The sequence below is a fragment of the Oncorhynchus masou genome, chromosome 24 (assembly GCF_036934945.1).
Source record: "Oncorhynchus masou masou isolate Uvic2021 chromosome 24, UVic_Omas_1.1, whole genome shotgun sequence".
Taxonomy (NCBI): Eukaryota; Metazoa; Chordata; class Actinopteri; order Salmoniformes; family Salmonidae; genus Oncorhynchus; species Oncorhynchus masou.
In genome coordinates this window covers 80,613,285-80,629,767 of record NC_088235.1, presented here as the reverse complement: position 1 = coordinate 80,629,767, position 16,483 = coordinate 80,613,285, and the positions used below count along the sequence as shown (strand labels likewise).

General features: G+C 46.3%; 2 protein-coding genes across 5 annotated transcripts in view; both read left to right on the top strand.

Annotated features, from left to right (window-relative positions):
- The first annotated feature begins 159 nt into the window (after positions 1-159).
- On the top strand, positions 160-9,616 carry LOC135512782 (dual specificity mitogen-activated protein kinase kinase 2). The gene is made up of 11 exons (XM_064935155.1): positions 160-839; positions 1,109-1,319; positions 4,555-4,701; positions 5,045-5,122; positions 5,760-5,811; positions 6,577-6,701; positions 6,907-7,126; positions 7,304-7,368; positions 7,485-7,546; positions 7,874-7,919; positions 8,308-9,616. The coding sequence occupies exons 1-11, from the start codon at positions 751-753 to the stop codon at positions 8,416-8,418; spliced, it is 1,206 nt and encodes a 401-aa protein (XP_064791227.1). The 5' UTR covers positions 160-750; the 3' UTR covers positions 8,419-9,616.
- Positions 9,617-10,073: 457 nt separating this feature from the next.
- Positions 10,074-16,483, top strand: part of zbtb7a (zinc finger and BTB domain containing 7a) — a 28,963-nt gene continuing 22,553 nt past the window's right edge. Inside the window, exons 1-2 of one of the 4 annotated variants that reach the window (XM_064935149.1) lie at positions 10,074-10,162; positions 10,402-10,558. In XM_064935149.1, coding sequence (XP_064791221.1) covers positions 10,442-10,558 — 117 coding nt within the window. In that variant the 5' untranslated portion in view covers positions 10,074-10,162; positions 10,402-10,441. Of the gene's footprint in view, positions 10,163-10,401; positions 10,559-11,018; positions 11,197-11,330; positions 11,450-12,517; positions 12,610-16,483 lie in introns of those variants that run through there. The other 3 variants (XM_064935151.1, XM_064935150.1, XM_064935152.1) reach the window with 3 other exon arrangements.

Here is a 16,483-nt window from a genome sequence, read left to right as displayed (position 1 = left end):
TGAAAGGTGAAGTTTGTAAATTTAGGAGAGTAATTTACGTAGTAGTTGAGGAGCTCGACCTAGTTGTAGAAATCTGCTTGATTGTAATTTCTACAATGTGCCATTGGAGGTCGCTACCATTAAACATGGCTGTTATAAAATCCCGCGATAGTTCAATTGCCATGGCATGATGGCTCAGACTCGCGATTTTTTGGAAGACTCCCCATGTTGCTGCTTCCTGTACTGAAACACCGAATTCCGTCTCCGCAGTCTGCATCAAGCTTCACACCCCGGCTCCATACAGGGGAAGGTCTACAAGTGTACCCCTTTAACCTTCGAACGCTAACAATCCTCGGTCAGTGACCAGACAGTCCTGTCAACCACAGCCGTTGTCCTTGTGGCGAGGGCCGCTCTGATTTGAGGAACGCAGCACACGATTTCCGTAGGGGAGGTGGTGCTAGCTGGACAAGAAGCGAAAGGAACAGTAATGTGTACAAATCTAGTGTACTATTATAGCTAGTTGGTTTTTTTAAATATACCTTACTCGTTAGATATCTAAAATAGTCAAATGCACCTGACCTGATGGTGACGTGCATGTGTGATTGTCCTTACAAACATCTGTCTGTCATGCTCGCAAAGTAACTAGCTGGCTAAGCCACTAACAGCCAGCAACATTTACCCCTGTTGCTGTTTTAGAACAACTTTGAATTATCAGTTCCTTGTACTGATTTGCTTCGGAAAGTCGTCCAGGGCACTGTAAAATATTTCGATATGGCTCCGAAGAGAAGACCCGTTCCCCTAAATATCACGCCCATTGGAGAGGGGCAGTCCATCTCCACAACCATCGATGCTGCGTCTGAGTGAGTAACTCGGGAGGGCCGAGAGCACGTCTATTGTGTACTGTACTGATATCGGGTAAATTATGGTTCTGGGGACTAGCGGAACAATTTTGTTCCAGTCGAACACTTACGTATATAACACTAGCCTAACTCACCTGATTCAAACCAATCATGGGCTCAGTGATTAGTCGTATCCATGTGCACCCATATGTCCCCAGGACCAGGATTGAAAGTATGTTTGTTTAATATTGATCTATGCCACACTCCCTCAATGCATCTCCATTTCTCAGAGCTAATCTGGAGGCCTTACAAAAGAAGCTAGGAGAGCTAGATTTGGATGAACAGCAGAGGAAACGTCTGGAGGCTTTCCTCACCCAGAAAGCCCAAGTGGGCGAGCTGAAAGATGATGATTTCCACCCCATATGTGAGCTGGGCGCTGGCAACGGTGGAGTGGTCAACAAGGTCCGCCACAAACCCTCCAGACTGGTCATGGCCCGAAAGGTGAGTCTACCCTTGTATCAATTTTTGATATTTCTCCCTTTTTATTTTTTAAATTCACCTTTATTTAACCAGGTAGGCTTGTTGAGAACAAGTTCTCATTTGCAACTGCGACCTGGCCAAGATAAAGCAAAACAGTGTGACACAGACAACACAGAGTTACACATGGAGTAAACAATAAACAAGCCAATAACACAAACAAGTCAATGACACAGTAGAAAAAAGAAAGTCTTTATACAGTGTGTGCAAAAGGCCATAGGAGCGAACATTACAATTTAGCAGATTAACACGAGTGATAAATGAGCAGATGATGTGCAAGTAGAGATACTGGTGTGCAAATGAGCAGAAAAGTAAATAAAATAAAAACAGTATGGGGATGAGGTAGGTAGATTGGGTGGGCTATTTACAGATGGACTATGTACAGCTGCAGTGATAGTTGATGTTTAACGTTGGTGAGGGAAATAAATGTCTCCAACTTCAGCGATTTTTGCAAATCGTTAGTCACTGGCAGCAGGGAACTGGAAGGAAAGGCGGCCAAAAGAGGTGTTGGCTTTGGGGATGATAAGTGAGATATTCGTGCTGGAACGTGTGCTACGGGTGGGTGTTGCTATCGTGACCAGTGAACTGAGATAAGGCGGAGCTTTACTTAGCATAGACTTATAGATGACCTGGAGCCAAATATGTAGCGAGGGCCAGCCGACTAGAGCATACAGGTCGCAGTGGTGGGTGGTGTAAGGTGATTTGGTAACAAAATGGATGGCACTGTGATAGACTGCACCAGTTTGCTGAGTAGAGTGTTGGAAGCTATTTTGTAGATTACATCGTCGAGGATTGGTAGGATAGTCAGTTTTACTAGGGTTTGGTGGTGGGAGTGAAGGAGGCTTTGTTGCGAAATAGAAAGACGATTCTAGATTTGATTTTGGATTGAAGATGTTTAATATAAGTCTGGAAGGAGAGTTTACAGTTTAGCCAGACACCTAGGTATTTATAGTTGTCCACATATTCTTGGTAAGAACCGTCCAGGGTGGTGATGGTAGTCGTGCGGGTGGGTGCGGGCAGCGAATGGTTGAAAAGCATGCATTTGTTTTTACTAGCATTTAAGAGCAGTTGGAGGCCACGGAAGGAGTGTTGTATGGCATTGAAGCTCGTTTGGCGGTTAGTTAGCACAGTGTCCAAGGAAGGGCCAGAAGTATACAGAATGGTGTGGTCTGTGTAGAGGTGGATCAGGGAATCGCCCGCAGCAAGAGCGACATCATTGATATATACAGAGAAGAGTCGGCCCGAGAATTGAACCCTGTGGTACCCCCATAGACTGCCAGAGGTCCGGACAACATGCCCTCCGATTTGACACACTGAACTCTCTCTGCAAAGTAGTTGATGAACCAGGCGAGGCAGTCGTCAGAAAAACAAGCCTATTGAGTCTGCCGATAAGAATACGGTGATTGACACAGTCGAAAGCCTTGGCCAGGTCGATGAATACGGCTGCACAGTACTGTCTTTTATCGATGGCAGTTATGATAGCGTTTAGTATCTTGAGCGTAGCTGAGGTGCACCCGTGACCGGCTTGGAAGCCGGATTGCACAGCGGAGAAGGTACGGTGGGATTCGAAATGGTCAGTGATCTGTTTTATTAGCTTGGCTTTCAAAGACTTTAGATAGGCATGGCAGGATGGATATTGGTCTGTAACAGTTTGGGTCTAAGCTGGGGAGGCTTGGGCGAGTAGCTGCGTGGTGGGCTGAGCTGTTGGCCGGGGTTGGAGTAGCCAGGAGGAAGGCATGGCCAGCCGTTGAGAAATGCTTATTGAAATTTTTGATTATCATGGATTTATCAGGGGTGACCGTGTTACCTAGTCTCAGTGCAGTGGGCAGATGGGAGGAGGTGCTCTTGTTCTCCATGGACTTTACAGTGTCCCAAAATGTTTTGGAGTTAGAGCTACAGGATGTGAATTTCTGCTTGAAAAAGCTAGCCTTTGCTTTCCTGACTGACTGCGTGTATTGGTTCCTGACTTCCCTGAACAGTTTCATATCATGGGTACTATTTGATGCTATGGCATTCCGCCACAGGATGTTTTTTTGCTTGTCAAGGGCAGTCAGGTCTGGAGTGAACCAAGGGCTACTTCTGTTCTTAGTTCTGCATTTTTTTGAACAGGGCATGCTTATCTAAGATGGTGAGGAAATTACTTTTAAAGAATGACCAGGCATCCTCGACTGACGGGATGAGGTCAATATCCTTCCAGGATACCCGGGCCAGGTCGATTAGAAAGGCCTGCTCACAGAAGTGTTTTAGGGAGCGTTTGACAGTGATGACCCATAGTGGATACAGGCAATGAGGCAGTGATCGCTGAGATCCTGATTGAAAATAGCGAGGTGTATTTGGAGGGCAAGTTGGTCAGGATAATGTCTATGCGGTTGCCCATGTTTACGGATTTAGTATTGTACCTGGTGGGTTCCTTGAAGATTTGTGTGAGATTGAGGTCATCTAGCTTAGATTGTAGGACTACTGGGCTGTTAAGCATATCCCAGTTTAGGTCACCTAACAGAACAAACTCTGAAGCTAGATGAGGGACGATCAATTCACAAATGGTGTCCAGGGCACAGCTCGGAGCGGAGGGGTTCAATAGTAGGCGGCAACAGTGAGACTTATTTCTGGAGAGGTTAATTTTTAAAATTACAAATTCAAACTGTTTGGGTATAGACCTGGAAAGTATGACAGAACTTTGTAGGCTCTCTCTGCAGTAGATTGCAACTCCTCCCCCTTTGGCAGTTCTATCTTGACGGAAAATGTTGTAGCTGGGTATGGAAATCTCAGAATTGTTGGTGGCCTTCCTAAGTCAGGATTCAGAACCGGCAAGGACATCAGGGTTGGCGGAGTGTGCTAAAGCAGTGAGTAAAACAAATTTAGGGAGGAGGCTTCTGATGTTGACATGCATGAAACCAAGGTTTTTTCGATCACAGAAGTCGACAAATGAGGGTGCCTGGGGACACGTGGAGGTAAACCCAGGCCCCACATCACCCGAGGAACAGAAGAGGAGTCGGATGGCTGAAGGCTATCAAAACTGGTCACCTAAACTCAGTTGTAGATCCACGCTACACTACTAGCCTTGGGTACCAGGCTTCTAGGCTGAGACATAAACCAGATCCACACAAACAAGTCTGTTTTAATTCTGGTTCTAAACTGTTATTCTAGATGAGCACTTGATTATTCTTATGTTGTTCTCATCTGATTCCCTCCCCCACAGCTCATCCACCTGGAGATTAAGCCTGCCATCAGGAACCAGATCATCAGAGAGCTGCAGGTGCTGCATGAGTGCAACTCTCCCTACATCGTGGGCTTCTACGGGGCCTTCTACAGCGACGGAGAGATCAGTATCTGCATGGAGCACATGGTGAGCTTCTGATAGAGACCGGTTTTAGTTGAGGGGGTGGATCAGTTATAGGACTAGCATTGTGCTGGAATGTCGGAAGACATTGGGGGTCAGTAGCAAAAGGTTGATGTGTAAATTAGAGTTTTGGCCGGGAGTAGGAATATTTGTTTGTTGTTTTGAGACTGCAATGGTGCTTATTACAGGACCTGTGGCGTAACACTAACAAACCAGTTGTAACCACTGCAACATTTTAACTTGTTAAAACAAAGTTATGATATATTAATCATGTCTTGCACCTGGAGCAATTGTGCATTACAGAATGTGGACAATGTACAGACAATAAACTGTTGCCTGTTGGGTACAGGATGGAGGCTCTCTGGATCAGGTGCTGAAGGAAGCCAGGAGAATCCCTGAGGAGATCTTGGGCAAAGTCAGCATAGCAGTAAGTATTACTCAACTTAATTAAGATTTCAATTGTTTGTGCTTAATTGGTGGTGTTTGCATTCATTTGGTATTTTTTCATAAATACCCAAGGTAAGTTTATTAAAAAGTGTGTGTGTGTATATATATTATATAATATAAAATGCTCTAATTATTTCTTACTTTTATCTCATTGTTTTAGGCATTTTCTTAGTTGTATTGTTGGTTAAGGGCTTGTAAGTAAGCATTTCACTGTGAGGTTGTATTTGGTGCATGTGACAAATAAAATTTGATTTGATATTGTTCTAAACGCAACTTGGCAGTTTGTCACAACTGGGATCAAGTGCACTCTGTTCCTTTCCCTTGTGGTTAAGGAGTTTTTTTTGTTTCTCAATGGACTGCTTTTTCTCCTGTCATTTTGATAATCATGAGACACGGGAAGCTCAACATGCAAGGCCTTCTCGCTGTTCTCACCATTAACACTGTGGGCGTCAGTGCGTGTTTTGGTGTGATATCTTGTATGGATGTAACTATGGACCCAGGCAGGTTACAACGTCTCCGAGCTGGTCTTTGTGTAGGATTTCAGGTCCAGGAAGTGTGGATGGTACGCTGTCGAGAGTATGTTGTGTTAAGTAAAATTTTGCATATCACTCTTAAAGGTACTCCGAGGACTTGCCTATCTGCGGGAGAAGCACCAGATCATGCACAGAGGTGAGACAGCTCTCCATATGGACTATTGTTTTACATATAGATTGTACTATGTTTTTGTGCACATAAACGATATGATTTGAGACCCTGGGTGTAGTGTTTTATTTGGACATAGAGAAATAGTGTGAGGTGTGTTTTGGGTGTATCTTGAGTTGTAACGTTTGGTGTATAATAATGTTCTGGAGCTGAGAGTGATGGTGGTGTGTTTTGAGCTGTGGTGTGTTGTGGCAAGGCTGAGGCAGAGCTGTCCGGGAGCCCAGGCGGTAATTACAGGCTCTCAGATGTGATTACATGGCAGCCGCGCCCTGCAGCCCCCTCCCTCCGTCTCTCCCTCTCATTCTCGCCCCTGTCTCCCTCTCTCATACTCGCCCCTGTGTCTCCTCTGAAGTGGGAGGGGGTCACCACAGAGGATGGATGTCAGGTCTACAACCCCATTATTCAGTTTCAATTTTCCAGACTGTTTGTGACTAGGGGGATTGAGGAGGGTTTGGCTTGTTTGTATGGTCTCAACTGTAACTGTAGTGTTCAGCTCTAGCTACCACAGAGTAGCTTTGAAATGTGTCAGTGTTGAGGTGTCTGGCATGGTAGAGGGGCTTGGACAGGGACGTGGGGAAGGGGCAGCTGGTGCTTCTGGGACCTCGGCCTTCTCTCTCTCTGGGACCTCGGCCTTCTCTCTCTCTGGGACCTCGGCCTTCTCTCTCTCTCTGGGACCTCTCAGCCCCCCCCCCTCTCTGGAACCTCACCTGTCCTCCCTGCTCTGCCACGCAGACGTCAAGCCCTCCAACATCCTGGTGAACTCGCGCGGGGAGATCAAGCTGTGTGACTTCGGCGTGAGTGGCCAACTCATCGACTCCATGGCCAACTCCTTCGTGGGAACGCGCTCCTACATGTCGGTGAGTCAGCTCTCCTTCTCCCTCCCTGCCCAGGATGCCCTGCCAAGAGCTGAGGCCGTGCCCAATAGAGGGCCGTGTGGCACGGAGGCAGGCTCTGCCAGCCCTGCCCCCTCCCATCAGACACCTGGAGGGTGCAGTGCACAGCGACGCCCGCCCACTTGGCCAGCTCTGCCTGGGTGTGACGTACGTGTGTGTTCCTCAACAGCCGGAGAGACTGCAGGGCACACACTACTCTGTGCAGTCGGACGTGTGGAGCATGGGCCTGTCCCTGGTGGAGCTGGCCATCGGCCGTTACCCCATCCCCCCGCCTGATGCCAAGGAGCTGGAGGCCATCTTTGGCTGTCCCGTACAGGACGGAGCCGAGGGGGAACCACACACCATCTCCAACCGCCTCCCCAGACCACCAGGAGGGCGACCAGTCAGCGGTGAGAACTGACCTGAATCCTCTCCTCACACATAATACAATATAGATGATATTAGTGCTTTTCAAACAGATTTCCTTTTGTTTCTCAATAAAAAGTAACTGGAATCAAAAATAATAAAACATTTAAGTATCTTATTTATGATATCTAAATATATCTCCATATTCTCCTGTTCCTCAGGACATGGGATGGACAGTCGACCAGCCATGGCGATATTTGAGCTGCTGGACTACATTGTCAATGAGGTCAGATGAGCTGCTGACTCCACATATTATTCTCTGTATTACCAATTCTTCTTGTCTGTGTGCTCTGGGGATTTTGAAATAACATTTGTCTTACACACCTTTTTACTAATTCCCAGCCTCCTCCCAGGCTGCCACTTGGTGTCTTCACCAACGATTTCAACGAGTTTGTGACTAAATGGTGAGCCCAAGCATTCATCATATAAGAATAGTGCCCATTACCTCAGCACCTTTTGTTGTTTTACCATGACTTTTCTCAGTGTTTTGGCTGTGTGTGGACTCAACACACGTCTTGTGAATTATTGTAGGCAATAGGCACAGCGTAGAGCAATGTGGAGCAAACGTACATTTTAAAAAGAACTTTCTCCCTTGAGAATGATGGCTATGTCAGCAGAATGAGATTTCTTGTGCAGCTTAATCATGGCTTTCTATTCTTCTTTGGGGTGGGGGGGGTCTAATGATTTATCTGGGGGCATGGAGATTATCAAATGTTTCTGTTTGTGTTAAGTCTGATCAAGAATCCAGCAGAGCGAGCTGACCTGAAGATGCTGATGGTGAGTAGCTATTAACTGTTATCGCTGTCGACTGTTATTTGAAGTGCATCTATGTAGTTGGACAGTTCAGTTCTGATTGTTCATTGGTCCACTGTAGCTCATGTTTCTCTATCTCAGTTGGTAGAGCATAGCGCTTGCAACGTCAGGATTATTCTGTTCTATTCCCGGGACCACCCGTATGTATCCAAAAATGACTAAGTCGCTTTGAATAAAACCGTCTCCTAACTGACGTATTATACTATATTTATTATTATTGAGGTTTGTAAACACATTTTGTAGTTTGCAAATTGGCTATGTTCCCTACTGTACATGCCCTTTCGATATCAGCCATGGACTAATATTGATGCGTTAATGAACTAACTTGCATTTACTGTTTGTTATTGTTTAGAACCACACGTTTATCAAGCGTGCTGAGGTGGAGGAGGTGGACTTTGCTGGCTGGATGTGTAAAACCATGGGCCTCCACCAACCCAGCACCCCCACCCGTGGCACTGAATGAGGAACCCAACGCCAGCTGCTTCCCACATGAGGATCCCCAGTGCCTCACTGTGTCTCTCGCGCGCACACACACACACACACTTTGGTACCCCTTTCGTCTTGCGCTTAAGAGGTTTCAGCTCTTAAGTATACTTATCATCAACAGGGCCCATTTACTCATTGTATGACCACAGGTTTCCCATACCAGTGTCGTGGTAGTCACACACATGCTATTTTCTCCTATCATATTAAAGATGAGGTACAAAGCATGGAAGGACTGCCAGTTTATCATTTCATGAATTGCCATTGATATCATCTTACCACTTGTATTGGTAAATTATGTTCATGGTTTGTGCAACAGCATATTGGTGTAGGCTGTAGAGGAGCTATCTTTGACAATGAGTGTCCATGACAGAAATCAAGTTAAGCGCTTTGAAGGTACAGGAGGACTGCAAACCAAAAAAGGTTCTCATCATGACTAGTAATGTTTTGGATATCATGCCTGATCAAAGTACTTAGTTTTGTACATTCATGACCAGTACATTTTTTGAGAGGATACTTTCAATGTTGACATTTTTATTTGATTTTAATGGTCATTAAACACTGTAAAATGAACATCAAATGTGCTCATTTTACAAAATGGGATGATTTACTATCTTATATTTTCCAGACACCCGAGGTCATTATTTTGTTTTTACTTGTATTTGTATCAACTGCCTGAAACTCATTTGTCAAGTTAGAATCTCTCAAACCGTGACTACAGATTCTCTGAAAGTTTCCGATTTTTGCCAGTCTACTCAATTTATTCCCCAGAGTGTTTTTCGGTTCTGCTCCACTGTTTTGCTTTGCGTGAGTAAGTGTAACCTACACTCCAAGCGTTCTCTTTGTGAAGCCCCAGCGTGGTGACTGGCTTTGTGCAGGCGGGTGGGTGGTGGTTGTAACATGTATTAGCCTGTCGTCTATAAGAGCCCATGTACTGTATGTATTCTCTGCTTCTGGCTGATTTTTATCATTCTCAACAGACTTGCATTTGTTGGTAACAAAGTGGATGCATTGTCGCCTGTATGTGTATAAAGCTATAAAAACAGTACGCAAGTACTATTTAGCAGTCTTAAGAAACAAGATGTTTTTGACTCGTATAGGGGGAAGTGGAAGAGATGTCATTTTATTTTAAAATGTGTTGGATACGGTTGTAATGTAAAAATAAAACTTTGAATGTATATGGCAATTTGTTTTTATGTGGGAGGGTTTTGTGGTTAGTTATTGGAGAACTGAATGGCGTTGACCTCGTGCAGGAGCGTTCCTTTAGATGAGACGTGCATCAAGCACTCCGAGGACCCTACCTGAGGCTTACTGTGGAAAAACTGGAGCTAACAAGTGCCAGAGGATGTTCTTTACTCAGGTTAAAACATGCTACACATCCTCTACGGCAGCTCTATGCGGCATGCCTACATATTTCCCAAGTCGATCTACGTACTATTACACAAGCTTTCACCCAGATAACTGCTTTGGATACGTCTACTAAAACCAACCTCTTCTAGGATATTTATCTCCGCATTGTTCTTCAGTATAGTTTGACTGAAGTTTCTCTCGTCTTGGGCCAGAATTAAATCTAAACCATGGCTCAGCCACAAATGACAAAAGCAGAGTAGTTGGTGGGTCTGTGGTGGAGGGAGAACTAGTTTATATTGAACTGAGACTATTGTAAAAAACATGGCTGACATCATCTGGAAAGCTACCAGAAGGGAAAATTAACCAGTTTGACGGTTTGTTAGTTTTCATATAAATCTGAAATCATTATGGATTGTAGCTGTGTCTTTTTAAGCAAAGTAGAATTGTATTTATTTGTTTATTGAAACAATGTTTTTTTTTAGCCGTGAAAGTCGTTTCTATTAAGTGTGGAACATGTATAGCATAGATCCTGATCAACTGATCAATAGTATACGTTTTTCTCTGATTGTGAACTACCTCTGGTACCTACTGAAGTGCTGACACTGCCCTCTAGGCTGGGTGTGTGTTACTGCCTCTCCCCATGCTGTCAGAACATGCCTAGCCTAGTTCTCCCCACAGTGCCAAGCCATGCCACACAGTGGGGTGCATCAGTTTCCAGTCAGACCGAAGAGACACCTTTCATGGCTAGCGGTTTCATCACATTACACAAGGTAAGCCGTTTCACTTCATATATGATAAATGCATTCCTACTCTGTCTGTAGGCCTGTTAAAGATAGTTTACAGTATGGAAGATCTCCACCCCAGTCCACTGCAGCGTGACTGACGGTCCAGGTGTACAGTGTAGAAAATGTAAAGTGCATAGGCGTGTTAGAAATCAGTCAAAATGAGTTCTTCTAAGCGATATAAACCTGATTTGATTTTGACTGGTGTCTTCCACGCCACCAAAGAAACATTGGTAAAAGTGGGCTTGGTATGAATGAAGAGGTGAGGCATGTGGTTAAGATGTTACTGTACAACGTGAGAAGGGGGAGAGATGAAGGTATGGGTGTCGGGGGTTGCTGGCAGCCCCTGTGTCCTGGAATGTGCCAAGGCTTGTTTTTGGGGTGGGACACTAGGACCTCAGGCTATGGGATGGGTGGGTGCGACTCATCTCAAGGCGCGAGAGAGATACAGTAGGAGAGAAGAGAAAAGACAAGAGTAACAACTATAATCCGATCATAACCAATTAATCTGGATGCTGTTTTACAACTCTACCAACATATACTTTCAAAAGCAAGAGGTTGAAGTCGAGTACTCATTTGTCATTTTTTATGTGATCGATATGATGAATGTCCACTCTTGATCGCAGGTGAATATCTCTTTTACTTTGCTCCCCCAGAGAGGAGAGGAAGAGAAACATCGAGGGGAATGCTGTTTCTTTAAGAGAGAGGGAGGGAGAGGGAGAGAAAGGGAGGGACCTCTTTGCCCTCCAGAAACCAGGAAGGGAATTGAGTTGATCTGCTACTGCTTGGTTAGCGCATATGGGGCTTTGAGCAGCACGACAGTTAGAGAGCTCCAGAGAGGAGGAGGGCTGAGCTAACCCACAACAAGCACCATCGCAGGTGAGCTAAAGGCACCCCCGCAAACCCCCCACTGTCCACCCAGGGCCTGTCGACAGGAGGGAGCAAGCACAGGAAGAGAGGAGAATGAGGGAGGGGGACAGAGATACTTGGGGGGGGGGGGTGAAATGGGTTGCAGTCAGTAGTTATGGTTCTGTTTTTATTCCTGCTAAATTACTTCTCTGATTGCTGCTTTTACCTTTTGTGCTTGCTATGATAGTTTTATTTGCCGTGTTTGAGGCATTAACTTTATGGGCAGGTGGGAGAACTTAGGGGAGGAGGAGGATGGTGGCGTTCGGGGGGGGGGGGGGGGGTTCTGAAGAAGAGGAAGGAGGAACCAAAACTAATTTTATAGGACATGGTACGATGACAAGCGAATTACTTTTCGGGATGGTGTCATTCACTAAAATCATGCTTGGAGGGAAAAGTTCCTGACCCACTTGCATTGTTCATTCTTTCCTGCTGGTTTGGAATTTATCAGAATAAGAATGTCTTAATTTAGGTCAGGAGTCTTGAAGTGCGTTTAAAACATAGACAGAGGGGTTGTCACAGAATGCTACCCCAGTGTTTGGCTGTGGCTTAGACAGTTCTGGTCGAGACCCTTTTTTTCGTGTGCAGCACAATCCTGTTTGATGCCTGGTCTGTACTTTTAATACCTGGCGTTCTGCTAGCAACATACTGAAGTGTATAATTCTGCCCTGAGTGCTTACGTTGGAACAGGCTTGGAGAAGTGGGGGTGGTGAGGCACGGAAAGCTGGGACTCGTAGTTCGCAGCCGGGGCTGTGAAGCAGGTCAAATAGCATTTAAGGACTCCACATCCCAGAGTGCCTTGCCCTTGGCCATACAGGAATGGGAACACCTACCAGCCTATCCCAGCAAGGAGGTGTGGTGAGTGAGCAGCTGTCAAGCCAATCACAGAAGGGGAAGAGATGCCAGAGCGGAGCAGTGGGCTGAAAATAGAGGGGGGTGGTAGGTGTCTGCTTGTTTGGGATCAGGCAAGGGCTTGCCTGTATGACTAGGGCCACTCGGAGGTTTCCTGTCTGCAAAAGCTCCAGTACTGAGGCACCAGGCAGGGCCCTACCCAGACACGGAGACAGGAGAGCAGGCAGGAGAGCCGGATAGGGCCTGGGGAAGGGACACACGCTTCTGCTTCTGCCCAGCTGGTAAGAGCTCAAACTGCACTCTCTCCTGACACTGAGGAGAGTGAAAGAGGGGAGAGCTTGGAAATAAATACCAGGACCTGTGTTTGTAAGAGAGCGAGGGAGATGGGGCTTGGTAGAGTTCAGAGTTCCTGACCCACTTGCATATAAAAAATAGATGGCAAATAGGGCACTGCTCAGAGCAGGTTGAGCACATCATGTTTAGAGAGACTGTTGTCTTAAAGTTTTGGCTATACACACGGTGCCCTTTTAACCCTTTACTTACTGGTTTGATTTCAAATTAGTACAGTTAATCGAATCATCTGAATTGGTGTTATTGTGTGTAATGTTATTGTTGTTAATGTATGAGACTAGGAATAAATGAGCCAACTGCAGATCCTTTATATATCCTTACCCCCAATGCTCGACTGTTACTGGATAGAAGATGTGACACCTCTTGTGGACAATTTCATCTAGTTAGTGAGGTGTAGTAAATGAGCTGCCGTAACACAATCATAGCACATGGAATCTTGAGCAACTGGAAACTTTACCCTCTGCCCTCGGGAACTCCTTTATTCGTTTATTAACTTTCAGTTCTTCTCCACGGCTGCCCACACCCTTTTTGTTGTTCTCTACATCCCTCTTGCCTCAAGTAGCCCCTATGGCACTGTGTGATTTGCGTCACAACATCATTTAGTCTACGGTAGCTGTCCGTACGTTGGTGGTTTGTCAAAAGACGTTAAAGGAGCGTAACTTATTTTCTAATTCACAGATGCCTATTCCTGGCAACACATACTTGTTGGACTTGTTTTGAAGCGTGCGGGTACAGCGAGAGAGGGAGGGGAGTATTTTATTGTCAAACGCCCAGACTCAGGGAAGTGTTTGGTTAGATTTCAGATGCAGAGTTTGACACATTATTCATTCTGTCAAATGTCACAGTGTTGATGTCATAATGTTACTCGTGCCACTCCTGAGTGCCAATTGCAGAAGGCTGTACTTTCAGCCTGAGTAAATTCCACTAAGAGGTTAAGTTGGGACACTCCATGCTACCCACAATAGACTCCAGGGGAATTGTAGGGGACTTCAGTGGCTGTGGGTAGGCCCTAGACACCACCCATCAATTTGGCGGTGAGCATGTTGAATACAGTTTGATATTCCTGTATGTTATGCACCATAATGCCCCAAACTAGCAGGTCCACAGCGACCGGAGGAGACAGGTTGCGTGCTATTACACTGCCATGCCTCGGAAGGACTAGTTTTGGGGTTGTTGCTTTTGGGTGGTGCGCTAAACTATAAGCTACCCCCTTATTAAGGGTGAACTCCCCTTGTCAGCAGTTAAATGTCCCACTGCTCCTGGCCCAAGCTGACAGACAGACAGGGCTCTGTGTGTTGTGTTGTTGTCTTGGGGGAGTCATAGGGGCTGTTCTGGGCCTGCTGGTTCATGAAGCAAGCAGTTCACACAACCTGATCAAATTAGAGGCTGAGATGCAGCCCTGGGTTAGACTATGCCGTTGTGTTGTGAGTCTGACTTCACTTACATGGTTTACTTTCATGGCGGTGGATTGTCTCCAAGATGTCACACCTTTTTCTGGCTCTGCTGGATGCTGTTGTTGTTTTCATACATTAGACACTAGACAACCTTAGACAATAGTTGTCAGGAAAAACAGATGTTTGAGTGAGTAATCCCACGTTGACCTAAGGCACTACGTAGGGATCAAAGAATTAGCCAAACTCTCCTGTGATCATGGGAGGGTACCATATGACAATCTCATGGTTGGTGAGTTCCCATCCTATCTCTCGACGTGGGCCGGTGGGTGAGTGTTTCAGCTTCCTTAGCAAGCTGAAGGGGGAAGTGGGCAATGTGGTGGGCTGATGTCTGAGAGAGCCAGCGAGAGGGAGAAGGAGGGATGGTCATCTGATAACAGAGCAAGTTCTGTTACACGCCTGTCACAGACACACAGGAAGTCCTCTGCCCACAATGCACGGTAGCACTCACAGATTGGCACAGGGCTCAGGGGAGGAGCTGTTGCTGGACTTGGCACTATGGGTGTAGCTTACGGCCTACTAGGGGTTCTGTTTCTGGTGCCACGTGGGAGTTTGGATCCGCTACTTCCTGACTGACAGCATGGCAGCGTTAGGAAAGTCTAGCTCCAGCAGCAGAAGTTGTCTCTGTAATACTGCTGCCAGATGTGCACGGCTGTTTCTGGACCAGCTAAGTCTGGCTGGAGGCTGGAGGCAGGGAGTCAGGCTGGAGGCAGGGAGTCAGGCTGGAGGCAGGGAGTCAGGCTGGAGGCAGGGAGTCAGGCTGGAGGCAGGGAGTCAGGCTGGAGGCAGGGAGTCAGGCTGGAGGCAGGGAGTCAGGCTGGAGGCAGGGAGTCAGGCTGGAGGCAGGGAGTCAGGCTGGAGGCAGGGAGTCAGGCTGGAGGCAGGGAGTCAGGCTGGAGGCAGGGAGTCAGGCTGGAGTCAGGCTGGAGTCAGGCTGGAGTCAGGCTGGAGTCAGGCTGGAGTCAGGCTGGAGTCAGGCTGGAGTCAGGCTGGAGTCAGGCTGGAGGCAGGCTGGAGGCAGGCTGGAGGCAGGCTGGAGGCAGGGAAAGCCAAGTAGAGCCTTCACTTTGGTTTACTTTACTTTGCAAGGAGGAGGGGGATGGTACAGTAAACCCATACAGTAGCCAGTGATTCCCGACAGTGGCTCTCCACCAGCTATCTCGTGATCTCTGGGGTAATGGTACCCTTAAAGGAACTTAGACCTTTGAAATGAAATCATAAAAATCTCCCACTTCCCCTTGCACTAAACTTTTATTGACAAACATGATATAAAGATTTAAGATAATGATGTCAAACCCTTCCTGCAGTGAGGGTTAGTTTCTGACAGTGGCTAAGGTTTCTCAAGTCTGAGACACTTTTGAAACACATTCAATTTACAGTATTCTGTGGGCTGATGTCAAGGTTGTGAGTTTTTAAGACTGCCTCACCCAGTACCTTTCAGTCAGGGGCATTGTCTGATTTTTGGCAGACGTCGGACGTGTTTCAAGTCGAGTAGCCCAGCCCCACAACTCAGTTTTCACAACCCAGTTTTATCAGTTGCTCGCCCTCTTCCTGCTTGCTCCCAATACGACCAATCAAGCTTCCTATCCTAGCAAGCCTGGCAGTAATGACTCACACAGCCACACTAGCACTAGACCAGGCAGGCTCAACCTCAGTCAGAATCTAGTTCTTCTTGGAACTGTCCAGCCCCCCCCCCCCCCACACCTCTCCACATAGCTTTTCCGATTATCCTGTAATATCCTCTGTGACTTGACCTTGAACCCTTGTGACCCGATCCAGTGATTCCCTTTCCCTGTGCTGCATGCACTCCTGTCACTAATCATCAGGGGGCTCTGCTTATCCCGTGACAGTCAGCCAGGGAGAGACAGCCTACGTGAACTCTGTTGTCCATCTATATTACTCAATCTATGCTTCTAGGAGTTAGACCCTGGCTTCTGCTCTCGTTGTTTCACTCTGGTTTGGTTATTCACAGATATGCTACTTATCCCCCACACACAGCAGAGCAACATAGTTTTGTGGTGTTGACTACTCTTAAAAAGCATCATAGTAAAGAACTTAGTTGAAGTTTTTGTCATGTAAGGAACACCTGAGGTTGATCTGGGTAAGGTTGATAGTCATTGTACTCCAGGATGAATGTTATGTGTAGGACAGACTGTAGATCCTTTGACACGGGTTTCAGTTGACCTGAGATGATATTTCCAGTAAAATGCACCACCCAGTTTATAACCACGTTTATAACTACCGGTTTAACCACAACATATCGCTGTAATGGTCATTAAATAAGAAGGGAACTACTGTAACTAGGGGAGAAGCCCATCTATCTCTCACAGGTTTTAAGAAAAGCCCAATTGAA

Bases quoted from the DNA above. Each gene is read 5' to 3' on its own strand.
- LOC135512782 (XM_064935155.1), top strand. From the start codon at position 751: ATGGCTCCGAAGAGAAGACCCGTTCCCCTAAATATCACGCCCATTGGA. The intron at 5,123-5,759 runs GTAAGTATTACT...TCACTCTTAAAG, and splicing joins TGGGCAAAGTCAGCATAGCA to GTACTCCGAGGACTTGCCTA. The intron at 7,127-7,303 runs GTGAGAACTGAC...CCTGTTCCTCAG, and splicing joins AGGAGGGCGACCAGTCAGCG to GACATGGGATGGACAGTCGA.